Below are 18,574 nucleotides of genomic sequence, written 5' to 3'. Positions count from 1 at the left end.
TATCTCCTTAAAAAGGCTCGGTGTCAAATTTTGTCTGATAACACTCCTGTGAAGCGCCGTGGGAATTTTTCCAAGTTATAGGCGCTATATAAATGCAAGTTGTTGTTGTTGTTTATTTCCAGGGGTACAGAAAGTAGGAATGCGCAAGATCAGAAAAGACCACTGCAGTCCATCTGGTCAAGACCAAAGTTCAAATATATACTGTGCTGTACTCCCGAAGGTAGATTTTATGAATTCGACTCCAGGAAATAATATTGGAGAATCGGTAAAATTACGGGACAGAAAATTCTGTGAGGCCCGCTGACCTCAGCACCTGAACTTCTGATATGTGCTCCCAGCTGTGGAGCGCCATTCCGAGAGCACTAGTTTGTAAAATCCACTATTATTATCACTTATATAAGAAGGTATGGTAATGCAGTGGTTATGTTACTGGACTGCTGATGCTGAGAAGGCAAGTTCAAATCCCACCATGGCAGCTTGAGCATTTACATTCCGGTTTTAAAATGTTATTATCGAACCGTCTTGGTCCATGTGACAGCTTCACAATGGACAGCGGTTTTACCAACGGATTCATTGAGCAGCACCACAGCTTCTGTTTCGATTTCAGGTTTTCAGCATTTGCGATTCTTTTCTCTTCTGCAGTGGAGCCTCGAGTGCACCAGACTGCAAAATGACACGGTAACTGATGTATTTACCAGCAGAGATCTATAACTAAATGAAAACAAAAGTGCATCTCCAAGGATGGCAGTGACCCCGTACCTTGATCTGCGTTCGTCTTACGTCTGCACAATCAATACCATTTCACTTCTTCAACTGTTTAAATCAAACGGCGAGGGAACAGACGGGATTTGTCTCCGCGGCTGACTCAGGATGTGGAGGTGCTGCGATATTAAAACAGGCGAAGCTGAAAGGCCTCGGGTTTGATTGCTGATCTGTGCTGATTGCAGCCAGTGTGGCCGTAAGATATAAGATTGTGAGGGGGCTTGATCGGGTGGATGCGGTGAGGATGTTTCCACTGATGGGTGAGACTAGAACTAGGGGGCATAATCTTAGAATAAGGGGCTGCCGTTTCAAAACTGAGATGAGGAGAAACTTCTTCACTCAGAGGGTGGTAAATCTATGGAACTTGCTACCTCAGAGAGCTGTGGAAGCTGCGACATTAAATAAATTTAAAACGGAGATAGACAGTTTCCTAGCTGATAAGGGAATTAGGGGTTACGGGGAGCGGGCAGGGAAGTGGACGTGAGTCTAGGTTTGGATCAGCCATGATCCTATTGAATGGCGGAGCAGGCCCGAGGGGCCGTATGGCCTACCCCTGCTCCTACTTCTTATGTTCTTATTATGTTCTTATGTAACGGGCCCCGATGCATGGGGCGGCTGAAGTTTTGTAATATGAATCATCTCACACTAGATTAGGGTTGCCAACTCTGGTTGAATATATGCCTGGAGGTTTCATCACATGACCTCCTGTCTCCAAGTGCCCCGCCTCCACGCTCCCACCATTGGTCGCCCAACACGCCCATTCTCACAGCGCACCGCCTTCCCATACCAATTGGAAAGCGAAAAGACTCTTTGTTACCCAATTGGATGATTCCAGACTGTCAGTCAAACAGCCCTTTTCCCCCATCGCCGATATTTTTATGGTCGTGTCTATTTGCAACACCAGATTTCTGATTGGTCCCCTTTGAGGACAAGACCAGATTTCTGATTGGTCCCCTTGGAGGACAAGACACGCCCAGCAGTTTTTCTGGAATGTGTAATTAAGATTGTGCCTGCCTAAGTAATCAAGTACTTTGAATTTGAGCCATTCATTCTGGCTGCCAGGCTCCAGACAGAGCTCACAGAGATCAGACAGGGCTCACCCTCGCAGGTTAGGACATTCACCCCACCTCCACCCCCCCCCACCGCCAACAAGTTCCTGCCCCCTCCAGCAAGTTCCTAACATTCTCCCCACCCCCCGAGTTTCTAGCCTTTTCCCTCCCCAACAAATTCCTGACCTACCCTCCTCCCACCCCCGCCCCCAAGTTCCTGACCTTCCCTACTGGTCCCCCGGTTCCTGTCCTTCTCCCCCAGGGCTCCTGACCTTCCCCCACCATAGTTGGGGCATTGTGTGTGGGTCACGGACTGTTAACAGGTTTATTGGATATGAAGTCATGACTTCCGGATTTTGTCCAGTCCAATGATGTCACTTGCCACACACGCACCGAGCTTTCCGAGAAATCAACCAGGTGTAGGGGGAGGAGCGGGTGTAAACGGGGTAGGGGTGGGGTTGGAAGAACGTGATCCATCTTCCCATCTGGATCACGTTCTCACTCTCACCCCCCCCACCTTTAGACCTGGATCACGTTCTTCCCCATCCCCACTGTGCTCTCCATGCTCTTTATGCCCCCCCTGAGTTCCTGACCTTTTCCCCTCTCCCCCCTCCGATCCTCTCTCTCTCCCTCCGATCCTCTCTCTCTCCCTCTGATCCTCTCTCTCTCCCTCTGATCCTCCCTCTCCCCCCTCCAATCCTCTCTCTCTCCCTCTGATCCTCCCTCTCCCCCCCTCCGATCCCCTCTCTCTTCCCTGTGATCCTCCCTCTCCCCCCTCCGATCCTCTCTCTCTCCCTGTGATCCTCTCTCTCCCCACTCCGATCCTCTCTCTCTCTCCCTCCAATCCTCACTCTTCCCCCCGCCACCAATGGATCCCCAGACCGGTCTTCTCTGCACGGAGCCGAGGAAAGCGTGGCCTACAGTGCAGGCTGCACCATTGGGTACTGCGAATGCGCAGCTCCAGTATACCGCGTGCATGCGCAGAAGGCCGCAAAACTGTTTGTGCAAATAATCACAGCGTATTTTTATAGCCAATAAGCAGAAGTGTTCAAGGAAAATGAAAAGAAAACACACAATCTTTTTTAATGCCCATTGATTTTTCTCCTGGGTTGCTCGCGGCAGGGTCCTGGATATTAATCTTCAATTCCTGGAGGCTCCCAGCCAACCCTGTAGGGTTGGCAATGCTACATTAGATGCACAGATCCCTTCCTGTATGCAAAGCTCTCCCGCTCTATAAGACTTTACGTTTGAGTTAAATGCATCCAGGAGTTATACTTGGTGAAGGTCCCTACCTTGTTGGCAACACAATGATGCACAGCAATCTTCAGCACTCTCTGGTGCTGTAGCACCATGGAACGATGCAATATGTAATTTATTTTTCAAATTATTATCAAGAAACCTGGGTATAAGATCAAGGCTTACGTTACAACATGAGATAAGTCAAGCCCATCAACCACCTTAAACATCAACTCCCTCCACCGTGGCTGCAGTGTGTCCTATCTACAAGATGCACTGCAGCAACTCGCCAAGGCTTCTTCGACAGCACCTCTCGAACCCACGACCTCCACAACCTAGAAGGACAAGGGCAGCAGGTGCATGGGAGCATCATCACCTCCAAATTCCCTTCTAGTTCACACACCATCCTGATTTGGACATATATATCCATCCCTTCATCGTCGCTGGGTCAAAATCCTGGAACTCCCTACCTAGCAGCACTGTGGGAGTACCTTCACCACATGGACTGCAGCGGTTCAAGAAGAAGGCCCACCACCACTTTCTCAAGGGCAAATCTTTTGTTAGATAAGGGTATCAAGGGATTCTGGCGCCAAGGTGGGTAAATGGAGTTGAGGTACAGAGCCATGATCTAACGGAATGGCGGTACAGGCTTGAGTACTGAATGGCCTACTTCTGTTCCTAGGTTCCTAACTAGGGATGGGCAATAAATGCTGGCCTTGCTAGCAACACCCATATCCCGAGAATGAATTGACAAAAAGCCACAAAGCTTGGGCTTGTCCAGCCTGTGGATTGGAGAAGAAGGGACGACCGAGTCCTGAGGTTACGGTAGGAGATGGTGCGATGGGAAGAAAGTCCAGCCATGACCTTTGGACGAATGCGAAGAGTGCATTGCTGACAGGGACACTGCCTTCTGGAAAATGTTGGCCAACCCTTGTTCTTGTTGAGCGAGAGGAGATGAAACATGTCACACAATCAGCTCACTGATCAATGATGTGATACTGGCCCGGAATTCGCGGCAGTGGCGATATTGGCGCCGAACGCCACAGGGTTAGACCGTTGGGCTGCCCCGTTCCTCCAGTGGGCAAAATTCACACCGCACTTCGCTGGGAAAATGATTGGAATACAGCGCAGCCAGCGTAGCCGCCGATCGGGAGCGGTGCGGACAACGGACAGTTAAGATTCCGTTTCGAACGTTGATTTCTGCGGGAATTTCAACCTTCAGATTGTAAAATGAAGCGCTCTGTGGGAGTGTGACGTCAATTATATGTAAAGTAATAGCCTAATTAATCTCCATTCCCAGCATATTGTCTGTTATCAAAATAGAGTTGGTTGCAATCTTTCGAAAAGTTGCATCTTATCTCCGCGGACTGTGACTGGGGCCAAATCGCTATTAAATCATTAAGGAATTTATGAAAACAAAGGAGGGCCTAATTCTATTAGACTGCTGCCTCGAGCCAACATTTATTTATATCCGGCAGTAAATTACTAGACAATATAAACAGGGATAAATATTGAATAAATATTGCTACAGAACAAACAGTTCTTCTGTGACTCTCTCGCTGTGTCACGAGGCTCTGGCTGGGAGCTGTGGATTTTAAGAGTGCTGTACTTCACTCGTGATTGACATCAGAAGCAATGCAGCAAACAATCACCCCCCAAGTCACAGTCTTCCAAGGATTTTTCCGATTGCAGCATTTAGCAGCAAGTATAAAATAACATTTCCATTACAATAAATCTTCAGAAACATGGGCTCTGTGGCGATCAGTCTGGTCAAGAAAATATAGAAGGGAGACAGCAATTGCACGATGATGCCCAGGAGCGATGTGGCCTCTTTGAAATGTGTTCCTGTTACGATTGCTATATGCTCAGTCCACCAGCGCCATTCTGCAGTGATCTAAGTGGCTGTGGTGATCTCAATGGCGTTAATTCAGCAAGCTCGATCTCGCCATTGATTTTAATGTGGGCGGAGCCATGACAATTAGCTGTTCAACTGTTTCGGTGAGGGAATGGGAAAGTATCAGGAAGTTTTGGCGTTGTAATTTCCTGGAAACAGTAATGCCAATAGATGCAGGTTTTCAGCAAATTCCGGCCCAATCCATTTTGACCTGGTTTACATCCTGCTGTTCGCAAGGAAACATACATAGTTTCTGACAGGCTGTCTCAGAAGGATTTTGCCCCCTTTAAGCTCACCCCTATTGAATGGATTTGCTCTCCATTTCCATGCTGCATGTAGCCACCTTGTTTAAATTGGGCCAAAATTTGCGGGCAAAGTAACATGCGCATGCTTTTATTAATGTGTAAATCATCCAGCAATCTGTGGCGAGGAAGAGATACCCCATGAGTTGCGAATTGCCACAAATGTTTGGACAATTTACATGAGAAGCCTCGCTCCAGCAAATTCTGGGCCATTATGAATTTTTGGTCTGCAAGCCAGAAACTCTGATGCATAAATAAGCCCTTATGAAACTTTAACCATTTCTGAACCAGTACTACAGTATGCTACCAAGCTAAAATGCCCCCAATGATGAAATATCATAGCCCTGAAGAGAAAACCATCTGTTGTTCCTTCCAAAGCCTTGCAGATGATTGGACCTGATGAGATGAGCCTACTCCACCAAAGTCCACCCTCTACAACATTGGGAGATGTGACCAGGCTGCCGGCCCAACATAAATCAGGACCAACGGACTACAAGAGTTGGCAGTGCTCCATTGTTCACTTGTCAAGAACTCAAGAGCCGATGCAGTTGCCAGCATTCTCCATTCATCGAAAAGGTCCGCATGGAATACTGGTAGTGAAACTCACACATTTCTCCTTGTCTTCCCCCTGCGACTCTCAGCCAAACGGTAACACCACCTGGGCTTCTGTTTCTTTTCAAAGTTCAAAGGTAACCATCGCTTGGTGACCAAGATTCCTTGAGCAACCATTACACTATGGCAAATCTCTGCTTTGTTGGTACCCAGTATAATGTCTGGGAAAATAGGTGAAGGAGTAGGCCATTCAGCCCCTCGAGCCTGTTCCGCCATTCAGTTAGATCATGGCTGATCAGTACCTGAGCTCTCTTTGCTGCATATCCTTTGATACCCTTACCTAACAAAAATCTATCGATCTCAGTCTTGAAATTTCCAATCAACCCAGCATCCACATTCTTTTGGGGGAATGAGTTCTAGATTTCCAATACACTTTTGTGTGAAATAGTGCTTGCTGAATTCACCTCTAAATGCTCTGGCCCTAATTTTAAGATTGTGTGCTCTTGTTCTGGATTCCCCTACCAGAGGAAATAGCTTCTCTGTATCTGATCTGTCGAATCCCTGAATCATTTTAAATACCTCGATTAGATCACTGCTTAACCTTCTAAACTCAAGGGAATACAAACCGTTTATGCAACCTGTCCTCAAAACATAACCCTTTGAGCCCTGGTATCATTCGTGTGAATCTGCGCTGTACCCCCTTTCAAAGCCAATATATCTTTCCTAACACTAATACAATTGCAAAATCCTGATGAAGGGTCCCAGACCTGAAACATTAACTCTGTTTCTCTCTCCACAGATGCTGCCTGGCCTGCTGAGTATTTCCAGCATTTTCTGTTGTTATTTCAGATTTCCAGCATCCGCAGTATTTTGCTATCGTATCTTTCCTAATGTTCTGTGCTCAAAACTGAACGCAGTACTCCATGTGGAGCCTCACCAGGGCTCTGTACAACTGAAGCATCACTTCCTCACTTTTCAATTCCAACCCCTTGAGATACGTCTCTCTGTACTCATGGTAACCACCAGGTCATATTTGGGCAACATCTGTCCCCATTACATCGTCTCCAGCTGCACCCGATTACTATGTGCCCAGTATACTGAAATAAAAGCCACGATGTTCATACAGGAGATCACAACCCTAGAGACAGGAAGAAAGACCGCAAATGCTGCAATTCAACGTCCGAGAGACGGCGTCATATTTCGGCTGTGACCTTTCCTCGGAACGGGTGGTGATGAATGGTCCAACCCAAAATGTTTACATTTTAGCTGTGATTTTCCGCCTCAGTGTCCCTGACGTGTACTGGGAACACATGCTCCAAAACTGCACATCTCAACTCGTGCTTTCCTGTACGTTAAAATGAATGCGTGTAAAGTCACAGGCTGCGGTGCGGAATTTCATGATTCATGCTCCCGGTACGCGTCTGGGGTCCCGAAGCAGAACATTTCCACTTGTATTTGTCTTTCAGGTAACGACTGACCTGTTCTACACTGCCGGCATTTTCCGGTTTAATTCCGATACTAAAAAAGGTGATTGTCACAAATCTTACCATTCATGTAGAACTGACTCATGAGATAACACTGGGTGGCCAGCTGGTGGCGCCGTCCAAGGAAAGTCCAAGGCGTGGGCCCAGCTTGCTCAGGATGTTTTTGTAACCAGGAACTAGTGATGTAACTAGAACTCATGGTTGTGAAACAGTTGATTAAAGCCTTGTTTTATACTCAAACCAAGTGCTTAGTAGTTTTCTTACGTCAGTGAGCGTTACACTTATTTCTGACAATCGATCAGTGAAGGTTAAGGGACAATTTAATGGAGGTGTTCAAAATTAAGAGGGGTTTTGATAGAGTACATGGGGAGAAACTGTTTTCACTGGCAGGAGGGTCGGTAACCAAAGTACACAGATTTAAAATAATTGGCAAAAAAAGCCAGGGGAGGGGGGGGAAGATGAGGAAATTGCTTTTTTACTCAGCGAGTTGTTATGATCTGGAATGCATTGCCTGAACTGTCAAAAGGAATTGGACCGCTACTTAAAAAGGTAACATTTACAGAGCTAGGGGGAACGAACAGGGGGGTGGGATTAATTAGATAGCTCTTTCAGAGAGCTGGCACAGGCTCCATGGGCCAATTGGCCTCTTTCTGTGCTGTAAGACTCTTGGATTGTAATTCTAACTTAGGTACAATGGGGACTGGGTGATGCAGTGAGTTGGTCACACACCTTTCATCTCTTAGCTGCCTTGGGTAGTGCCTTTAACACTGCCCTAGCTGAGATTAGGGATTGCACTCGGGATCTTCCTGGTCTGTATGGGTTAGGCAGGACCTTCACCCAGCAAGGGAAGCGTGAAAAAACAGGTTCCTCAGAACTTCCTACGGTTCATCTCAAGCGTGACAGCATCGTATGTCTTCCTCTGGATCTGAACTAGGCTACTACATTTACAAATCGCATTACTTAGTGACAGCATCCCTTATCTAAAAAAAATCATCATCTGTTAATGACAAGTCCTGCAGTATTTGTGTACGGTGGCTGCGTAAAGCTATCTTTATGAGCAAAAAATATGAATTGGAAAATGCTCAGATTTAAGTGAAATTCTCAATCTGGATATAGAACAAGTCCCACCATTAAACACCTGCAGGGTGCAAATAATGGAGCAAAATATAGCCCAAGGGACACTTGCTAACTACATAGAAACATAGAAGATAGGAGCAGGAGTAGGCCATTTGGCCCCTCGAGCCTGCTCCGCCATTTAATGAGATCATGGCTGATCATCCAAATTCAGTACCCTGTCCCTGCTTTCTCCCCATATCCCTTGATCCCTTTAGCCTTAAGAAATGTATCTAACTCCTTCTTGAATATATTTAATGAATTGGCCTCAACTGCCTTGTGTGGTAGAGAATTCCATAGGTTCACCACTCTCTGGGTGAAGAAATTCCTCCTCATCTCAGTTCTAAATGGCTTACCCCTTACCCTTAGACTGTGACCCCTGGTTCTGGACTCCCCCGCCATCAGGAACATCCTTCCTGCATCTAGTCTGTCCAGTCCTGTCAGAATTTTATAAGTTTCAATGAGATCCCCTCTCATTCTTCTAAACTCCAGCGAATATAAGCCCAATCGACCCAGTCTCTCCTCATACATCATTCCTGCCATCCCAGGTATCAGTCTGGTGAATCTTCGCTGCACTCCCTCCATGGCAAGAACATCCTTCCTCAGATAAGGCGACCAAAACTGCACACAATACTCAAGGTGTGGTCACACCAAGGCCCTGTACAACTGCAGCAAGACATCCTTGCTCCTGTGCTTGAATCATCTCGCTATGAAGGCCAACATACCATTTGCCTTCTTAACCGCCGGCTGCACCTCCCCCTCACTGGTGACTTCTTACTTCTGAGGTATTTTTACGCAGGCCCTTGATTAGTTCAGATTGTGTAGGAGACCAGCATAAGGCCGAATCACTGCTAGATGCAGTACCTTTAATTCAGCAGCAGAATAGTAGATGCAAAGAAAAAACTGGTCTCTGATTCTGCTGTCAGGATGAAGGAGACCAATGTAAAACAGACAAATGTAGGTGCACTTCCTGCGTCTCTAGCCCAGCTTTCACAGAGAGAGAGAGGGGGGACAGCGAGACAGAAGAGAAGAGCAATAAAAGACGATTTAGAGGTACACATAGAGAGAAGCAGAGGCAGAAAGAAAGAGGAAAGCAGAAAGGCACACACAGGTAGGGAGAGAAAGACACCAAGAGAGAGCGAGAGAGATAAACAGGCACACAGCAGCCCTGAACATGAAGTTGGTGAATGACCCTGACATAAACCGATTATTTGGTTCTTCTCTCAATGCACATTGTGAACCGACGCAAAGCAAACAGAGAGCAAGATGGTACAAACTGATGAGACACAAGCCTGAGACTCTACTTAGTAACTGATTGATAACACTTATGTAAGAGTCCCCGGCAACCACTGTATGTTTCCATAGAAACAGCAATCTATCATGCTTTAGCTTAACGGTTATCCTAATTCTTTGTTCCAAAATGCTTGTGTTTCTGTTTGCATGTATGTATACATGTAATATGTGTACATGTAATATGTGTACATGTAATATGTGTACATGTAATATGTGTGTGCACATATAGGTGAATGCATCATATATATAGTGAAAATCTGACCAAATTACATTAACAAGACTAGGTTTAGTAAATCAGTTCTGCCACTCCTACTGCAGCAAGATACTGGGAATAAAATGAGGCTTAAATTCTTTGTAATAAAATTGCAATGTAGTCTAACACATTTTATATGGGGGGTGGTGGTCCACATTAAAGGTGCTATATAAATGCAAGTTGCTGATAAGGAATACAATCAGAAGCTTCATGTCTTATCAATCACTGAACTACAACACACGCGGGCTAATAATAGGATTTAACAGCAGACTACACATATTAATATATCCAATTATTGCACAGGCCAATCTCTTTCCATATCTATTATATTGTGCGAACTTACATTTATTATTTGATTTCCCTTCCAGCTGGACACCTATGGCAATCTTATCTGACTAATGTAAATTCACAGGTTACAGAACACATTTACAAAACCATATTTTCTATGAAATTATTATGTGTAATATGCCCATCTCAGATGCTCCCAATTATCTTGGCACAGGTTCGTGTCTAAGATCTCAAAGTCCCAGTTAAGATCAACTTAAAAAAAAAAATTGCAATAAAAGCTTTATATTATCAAGGGTTTATCTCTCCGAGTAGTCAACTCGCCTTACCAGATAAGCGCCCACGGTCCCCTGTGCCAGCATCAGTGCGCACTCCGATACCAGGAAGATCTTAATGTTGGAAAAGCAGGATTTCTTCTCGTCTTTTTGGACATTGCCGGCGCCGCTACTCCGCAGTGCTCCACTCTGCATTCTTTTATTTCTGTGCCTTCCACTCAGACATACAGCGACACAGGGAGAGAGAGAAAGTCAGACCAGATTCTGCCTCTGTCTATCCTTAGGAACACCGTTCCAACATTCTCCTCCTCATCACTGATGTCCTTCCAGCTCTCATTGTCACCTCAGCCAGGACCCCCCACCTCCTCTCTTATGTGAACAGCACACAGAACAGGACAGCCTCTTCCTTCCTTCCTGTCCCCACCACCACCAGCCTCCCCGCCCAGGAAAGGAGCTTGTATTTAGGGGGAAGGGGCGTGCATCCTCAACCCCGAGCGGCGGCCGGGTGCCTGGCTGCTGTTTGGCTGCATTTCCACTCTAAGCTGTGGCTGGAAAATGAGAAGCCGTCAGCGCTGAGCGGCTGCTAGGCTCCATCACGCTCCTTAATCCTCCACTGACTGTCACTCCAGCGCTTTCCAGTCCAGAGAGAGAGAGAGAGAGAGAAACACACAATCACACGAACTGGAGACACATTCACCTGTAGCACAGCCTGCCGTTCATTCTGTGCGACGGAGGAGGGTTTTTTTTTCTAGTGATCGATTCCCATATAAAAAGGGGACAGATTTTGCCTCTTCCTGTTTTCTGCCCCTTCCTCTCCCCCAAGAGAGAGACACACAAGCAGCAGGTCTAGTTAAAGCTTATCGCTGGAAAACGCCTTGTCATTTTCCACTAGCCTCTGCTCTGATTGATGTTTTGCCATTTGCATGCGATAATAATTGCACAATATTCACAATATACAGCAACCTCCAAACCTGCATCTATTGCACAGAAAATACAGGAAAGACGGTTGCTCAAATTTAATACATGGTTTATATTTTGTCTCCTGATTTAATATTTAAATAGAATGTTGTGCAAAATATTTTTTACCATAATTTCATTCAAAAATGTAAACTCCATCCAAATTCTTGTTTGGAAAAAGCACATTCTTTCAATGATAGAGTTGATGGTTATAAAAGTAATTTGCCTAGTGCAATCTGTTTAAAATATATTTGGACGTAAAATTAAATACCCCGCGAGCTGCTGGGAGCCGCACCGAGGGTGTGTGCTGTGTTTGCGGGTTATTGTTAGATTTGTCTTTAACGTCTTTTAAGTGGACCTGGAATTGATGGTGTGGCGATTAAACCTGCAATCCAACCAAGTCCTGGCAACAGCAGCTCGCCAAAACCCAGGAGTAGAAATAGCTGTAACTCTGCAGTGCGTAACACGGGACCCAACATGGAGCACTTTCCCCCCTAAGCAAAAATAATATTTCAGCAAATCATTGGAATGGAAATGTAAAAAAAAACTGCTATTGTTTAGAACTGATCTTTTGAAGATGATTTTGCATTTCCTAATCTATATATTTTTGTTGTAGTATGATTGGTGAACAATTGTTAAATGTTACAAACACAATCGTTAAAATATATTCAAGGTATGCCTCTCTTTATTAACATAGCGATACTTTTTGCATTGCGTGTGAAGAATGCAGATCTATTTTATGGGGGGAGATGGAAAATGTGTAATTGAGAGGAATTATATAGACTCATTACTTCCAAAGACTGCAACTTTGTAACAGGCAGCATGTTATTTCGCACCACGCTGCAACTATTAATATATATCATGTTGTTAATAGATTGGACCCCACCGTTAAAAGTGTATGTGCAGCTAATGGTGTGGTTTGCGTCACCTACAATAATTAGCTAAAGGTGCCCAACCAACCCCCAAAATAATGCCTTTTTTTAAATCAGCATTGAGCAATTTAACAGCAGTTCCGGATCTTTGCACGAGGTGGCGCTCTAACAAGGAGGAAATAGGCCAACTGGTAAAGGAGCAATCTTGTACCTGTTTAATTATATTTCAACTCAGACTAACCTCTTCATTTTAACTGAGCTGTTTTATTTTAAACAAAAGTATTTGAACTCTTCACCACAGCTCCGCTCCTATTCAGATGCAGTAAAAGATGGGGCAGTGGTTTAACCCTGTTTGTCACAATACTACAGGTCATAATGGCTATGAAAAACATATTTAGACCAGATTATGATTGAAACATTTGTTTTTGCAACCAATGCTCTTCTCCAATAACCCGCAGAGTACAGGAGACAGAATGGTGCTTTATCGCACTACCTGGTGCTGAGCTTTGGTTATATGGCCACTGGCTGCCATCTGGCACCATGCCCAACATTATATACTTTTACGTGTGAGCCTAAGAGAGTTGAGTGTCAGGCTATTTGACCGTAAGGGAGGGGGGGTCATGAGAGCCACATTCAGTGCTGTCTTCCTCAATGTCCACATATCCAGCAGGAGTCACTGGACCGTGATCAGGAGCAAGAACCCTAGGTGAGTTTTCAAATCTCCCTAGCTGAGGAGCCTGAGTCAGTTTAACTGCCCCAACTGGTGTTGAGGTTTTACTGTCCCAACCCATCGAGATCTCTGTGCTTCTTAAATTCTGGCCTCTTGAGCATACCTGATTTTCATTGCTCCATCATTGGCGGCCGTGCCTTCAGCTGCCTGGGCCCCAAGCTCTGGAATTCCCTCCCAACCCTCTCCACCTCTTTCAGACGTGCCTTAAAGCCTTCCTCTTTGACAAAGCTTTTGGTCACCTGTCCTAATATCTCCTTATGTGGCTTGGTGTCAAATTCTGTTTGATAATGCTCGCGTGCAGCACCTTGGGACGTTTTACTACGTTAAAGGTGCTATATAAATGCAAGTTATTGTTGTTATTGAAGCTGGGATAATCTAACTTAGCACAGAGTGGGCAGGGGTGAAGCTGAGATGTAGTTGGTCTACTTGGCTTCGTTCCACACCAACAATAGACTTGAGCTACTGGGTGGGATCAACAACCCTTGATATTTGCAATGCCTGAGTTGAAACACTGCTGTCTTTTCATAATACCTAATCTAATTCTTGCTGTACTCTTGCAGATACAGCAAGTAATTAGGAAGGTAAATGGAACATTGGCCCTTATTGCAAATGGGTTGGAGTATAAAAGTAGGGAAGTCTTGCTGCAACTGTACAGGGTGTTGGTGAGACCACACCTGGAGTACTGCGTACAGTTTTGGTCTCCTTATTTAAGGAGGGATGCACTTGCATTGGAGGCAGTTCAGAGAAGGTTCACGAGGTTGATTCTTGAGATGAAGGGGTTGTCTTATGAAGAAAGGTTGAGCAGGTTGGGCCTATACTCATTGGAGTTTAGAAGAATGAGAGATGATCTTATTGAAACATAAAAGATTCTGAGGGGGCTCGACAGGGTGGATACAGGAAGGATGTTTCCCCTCGTGGGGGAATCTAGAATTAGGGGGCATAGATTCAGAATAAGGGGCCATCCATTTAAAATGGAGATGAGGAGGAATTTCTTCTCTGAGGGTCGTGAATCTCTGGAATTCTTTACCCCAGAGAGCTGTGGAGGCGGAGTCAGTGAATATATTCAAGGCGGAGATCGACAGATATTTGAGCTACAGGGGAGTCGAGGGTTATGGGGAGCGGGCAGGGAAAGTGGAGTTGAGGCCAAGATCAGATCAGCCATGATCTTATTGAATGGCGGAGCAGGCTCGAGGGGCCGAATGGCCGACTCCTGCTCCTATTTCTTATGTTCTTATTGTTGAGGCAGGATACCAGCTGTGAATAGATGCAGAGCAAATTGCATAATGTACCACAGCATGGGAAGGAAGTGTTTTTGTTACTGGTAAAGAGAGCTGTAAATGATAGGTTTAAACTAACTTGGCAGGGGGGTGGGATATGGAGTGGAGCTATAGTAGGGGGTGATGCACAGCCAAACATAGAGGGAAAGACAAGTCAGCCTGGAAGGCAGAGCAAATATGTAACGGCACAAGGGAGTATGGCAAGGCTGGATGGCATTTATTTTAATGCAAGGAGTCTTGCGAGTAAGGCAGATGAATTGAAGGTGTTGATGAACACATGGGAGTATGATATTGTTGCTATCACAGAGACATGGTTGAGGGAGGGGCAGGACTGGCAGCTCAATATTCTGGGGTATAGAATCTTCAGGTGAGACAGAGGGGGGAGTAAAAGAGGAGGGGGTGTCACAATATTAATCAAGGAGTCAATTACTGCTGTAAGGAGGGATGATATCTTAGCAGGTTCCTCTAATGAGGCCATATGGGTAGAACTTAAAAACAAAAAGGGGGCGAGCACTTTGCTGGGAGTGTACTATAGGCCCCCAAACAGTCAGGGGGAGATAGAGGAACAGATATGTAGGCAAATCTTAGAGAAGTGTAGAAATAATAGGGTAATAATAGTAAGGAATTTCAACTTCCCCAATATTAACATAAGAACATAAGAAGTAGGAGCAGGAGTAGGCCATACGGCCCCTCGGGCCTGCTCCGCCATTCAATAGGATCATGGCTGATCTGAACCTAGACTCACGTCCACTTCCCTACCCGCTCCCCGTAACCCCTAATTCCCTTATCAGCTAGGAAACTGTCTATCTCCGTTTTAAATTTATTTAATGTCGCAGCTTCCACAGCTCTCTGAGGTAGCAAATTCCATAGATTCACCACCCTCTGAGTGAAGAAGTTTCTCCTCATCTCAGTTTTGAAAGGGCAGCCCCTTATTCTAAGATTATGACCCCTAGTTCTAGTCTCACCCATCAGTGGAAACATCCTCCCCGCATCCACCCGATCAAGCCCCCTCACAATCTTATATGTTTCGATAAGATCGCCTCTCATTCTTCTGAATTCCAATGAGTAGAGGCCCAACCTACTCAACCTTTCCTCATAAGTCAACCCCCTCATCTCCGGAATCAACCGAGTGAAACTTCTCTGAACTGCCTCGAGAGCAAGTATATCTTTTCTTAAATATGGAAACCAAAACTGTACGCAGTATTCCAGGTGTGGCCTCACCAGTACCCTGTATAACTGAAGCAAGACTTCCCTGCTTTTATACTCCATCCCCCTTGCAATAAAAGCCAAGATTCCATTGGCCTTCCTGATCACCTGCTGTACCTGCATACTAAACTTCTGTGTTTCATGCACCAGGACCCCCAGATCCCTTTGTAATGTAGCACTTTGCAGTTTCTCTCCATTTAGATAATAACTTGCTCTTTGATTTTTTTCTGCCAAAGTGCATAACCTCACACTTTCCAACATTATATTCCATCTGCCAAATTTCTGCCCACTCACTTAGCCTGTCTATGTCCTTTTGCGGGTTTTTTATGTCCTCCTCACTCACTGCTTTCCCTCCCATCTTTGTATCATCGGCAAACTTGGATATGTTGCACTTGGTCTCCTCCTCCAAATCGTTAATATAGATTGTAAAGAGTTGGGGTCCCAGCACTGACCCCTGCGGAACGCCACTAGTTACTGATTGCCAACCCGAGAATGAACCATTTATCCCAACTCTCTGTTTTCTGTTAGATAGCCAATCTTCCAACCATGCCAGTATATTACCCCCAATCCTGTGATTTTTTATCTTGTGCAGTAATCTTTTGTGTGGCACCTTGTCAAATGCCTTTTGGAAGTCCAAATACACCACATCCACTGGTTCCCCTTTATCCACCCTGTTTGTTACATCCTCAAAGAATTCGAGCAAATTTGTCAAACATGACTTCCCCTTCATAAAACCATGCTGACTCTGTCCGATTAAATTATGCTTATCCAAATGTCCTGTTACTGCTTCCTTAATAATGGACTCCAACATTTTACCAACCACAGATGTTAGGCTAACTGGTCTATAGTTTCCAGCCTTTTGTCTACCTCCCTTTTTAAATAAGGGCGTTACATTAGCAGTTTTCCAATCTGCTGGGACCTTTCCTGAATCCAGGGAGTTTTGGAAAATTACCACCAATTCATCCGCAATCCCTACCGCTACTTCTCTCAAGACCCTAGGATGTAAGCCATCGGGTCCAGGAGATTTAACCGCCTTAAGTCCCATTATTTTACCGAGTACCATCTCCTTAGTGATTTTAATCGTGTTTAACTCCTCCCCCCCATAGCCCCCTGTTTGTCCAGTGTTGGGATATTTTTTGTGTCCTCTACTGTAAAGACTGATACAAAATATTTGTTCAGCGTTTTTGCCATCTCCATGTTCCCCACTACTAATTTCCCGGTCTCGTCCTCTAAGGGACCAACATTCACTTTAGCCACCCTTTTTCTTTTTATATAACTGTAGAAACTCTTGCTATCTGTTTTTATATTTTTTGCTGGTTTACTTTCATTATCTTCCCTTTCTTAATTAATCTTTTAGTTATTCTTTGCTGGCTTTTAAATGCTTCCCAATCTTCTATCCTCCCACCAGATTTGGCTACTTTATATGCCCTTGTTTTCAGTCGGATACTATCCTTTATTACTTTACTTAGCCACGGATGGCTGTCTTTTCTTTTACGCCCCTTTTTCCTCAGTGGAATATATTTTTCTTGAAAGTTGTGAAATATCTCCTTGAATGTACACCATAAGAACATAAGAATATAAGAAATAGGAGCAGGAGTAGGCCAATCAGCCCCTCGAGCCTGCTCCACCATTCAATAAGATCATGGCTGATCTGATCCTAACCTCAAATCTACTATCACTCTACATCCCTCCCGAACCCATGTGATCTACTGGGAGAGGCGAAAAACCAGAGAAAAAACCCAATGGCCAATTTGGGAGAAAAAAATCTGGGAAATTCCTCTCCGACCCATCTAGGCGATCGAAACTCGTCCAGGAGATCACTGTTCCTATATTTTCTACAGTACTTACCTTCTGTAAAAGGTGATCTCCACCCCAGCCAGGAACAGGAATAGAACCATCTCCTGAAATCTAATACATAATTAGAACACAAGAAGTTGGAGCAGAACCAGGCTACACGGCCATTGGGCCCGCTCCGTTACCCACAGGGCCATGACCGTTCCGAACATAGACTCATGTCCAATTTCCTGCCCGCTCCCCGTAACCCCTAATTCCCTTTACTTCTAAGAAACTGTCTATTTCTGTTTTAAATTTATTTAATGATGTAGCTTCCACAGCTTTCTGGGGCAGCAAATTCCACAGACCTACTACCCTCTGAGTGAAGAAGTTTCTCCTCATCTCAGTTTTGAAAGAGCAGCCCCTTATTCTAAGATTATGCCCCCTAGTTCTAGTTTCACCCATCATTGGGAACATCCTCACCACATCCACCCGATCAAGCCCCTTCACAATCTTATATGTTTCAATAAGATCGCCTATCATTCTTCTGAACTCCAATGAGTAGAGTCCCAATCTACTCAACCTCTCCTCATATGTCCACCCCCTCATCCCCGGGATTAACCGAGTGAACCTTCTTTGTACTGACTCGAGAGCAAGTATGTCTTTTCTTAAGTATGGACACCAAAACTGTATGCAGTATTCCAGGTGCGGTCTCACCAATACCTTGTACAACTGCAACAATACCTCCCTGTTTTTATATTCTATCCCCCTAGCAATAAAAGCCAACATTCCATTGGCCTTCTTGATCACTTGCTGCACCTGCATACTAACTTTTTGAGTTTCATGCACCAGGACCCCCAGACCCCTTTGTACTACAGTACTTTCCAGTTTCTTGCCATTAAGATAATAACTTGCTCTATGATTTTTCCTGCCAAAGTGCATAACCTTACACTTTCCAGTATTGTATTCCATCTGCCAAATCTCTGCCCACTTACTTAGCCTGTCTATGTCCCTTTGCAGGTTTTTTATGTCCTCCTCACTCACTACTTTCCTTCCCATCTTTGTATCATCTGCAAACTTTGATATGTTACACTCGGTCCCCTCCTCCAAATCAGTAATATAGATTGTAAAGAGTTGGGGACCCAGCACTGACCCCTGCGGAACACCACTAGTTACTGATTGCCAGTCTGAGAACGAACCATTTATCCCAACTCTCTGCTTTCTGTTAGATAGCCAATCCTCCACCCATGCCAGAATATTA

At 45.0% G+C, this 18,574-nt stretch overlaps 1 protein-coding gene across 2 annotated transcripts in view; it reads right to left on the bottom strand.

The window, feature by feature from the left end:
• The window catches only part of slco3a1a (solute carrier organic anion transporter family member 3A1a), a 235,140-nt gene extending 223,819 nt beyond the window's left edge, over window positions 1-11,321 (bottom strand). Inside the window, exon 1 of one of the 2 annotated variants that reach the window (XM_085968513.1) lies at window positions 10,553-11,321. In XM_085968513.1, coding sequence (XP_085824639.1) covers window positions 10,553-10,693 — 141 coding nt within the window. In that variant the 5' untranslated portion in view covers window positions 10,694-11,321. The remainder of the gene's footprint in view (window positions 1-10,552) is intronic. The other variant, XM_085968514.1, reaches the window with a different exon arrangement.
• Between the last annotated feature and the right edge of the window lie 7,253 nt (window positions 11,322-18,574).

The sequence above is a fragment of the Somniosus microcephalus genome, chromosome 27 (assembly GCF_052327205.1).
Source record: "Somniosus microcephalus isolate GS21.2 chromosome 27, FLI_Smic_1.0, whole genome shotgun sequence".
NCBI classification, from domain to species: domain Eukaryota; kingdom Metazoa; phylum Chordata; class Chondrichthyes; order Squaliformes; family Somniosidae; genus Somniosus; species Somniosus microcephalus.
The sequence above is the reverse complement of the archived record's forward strand: the minus strand, read 5'-3'. Positions and strand labels throughout refer to the sequence as shown.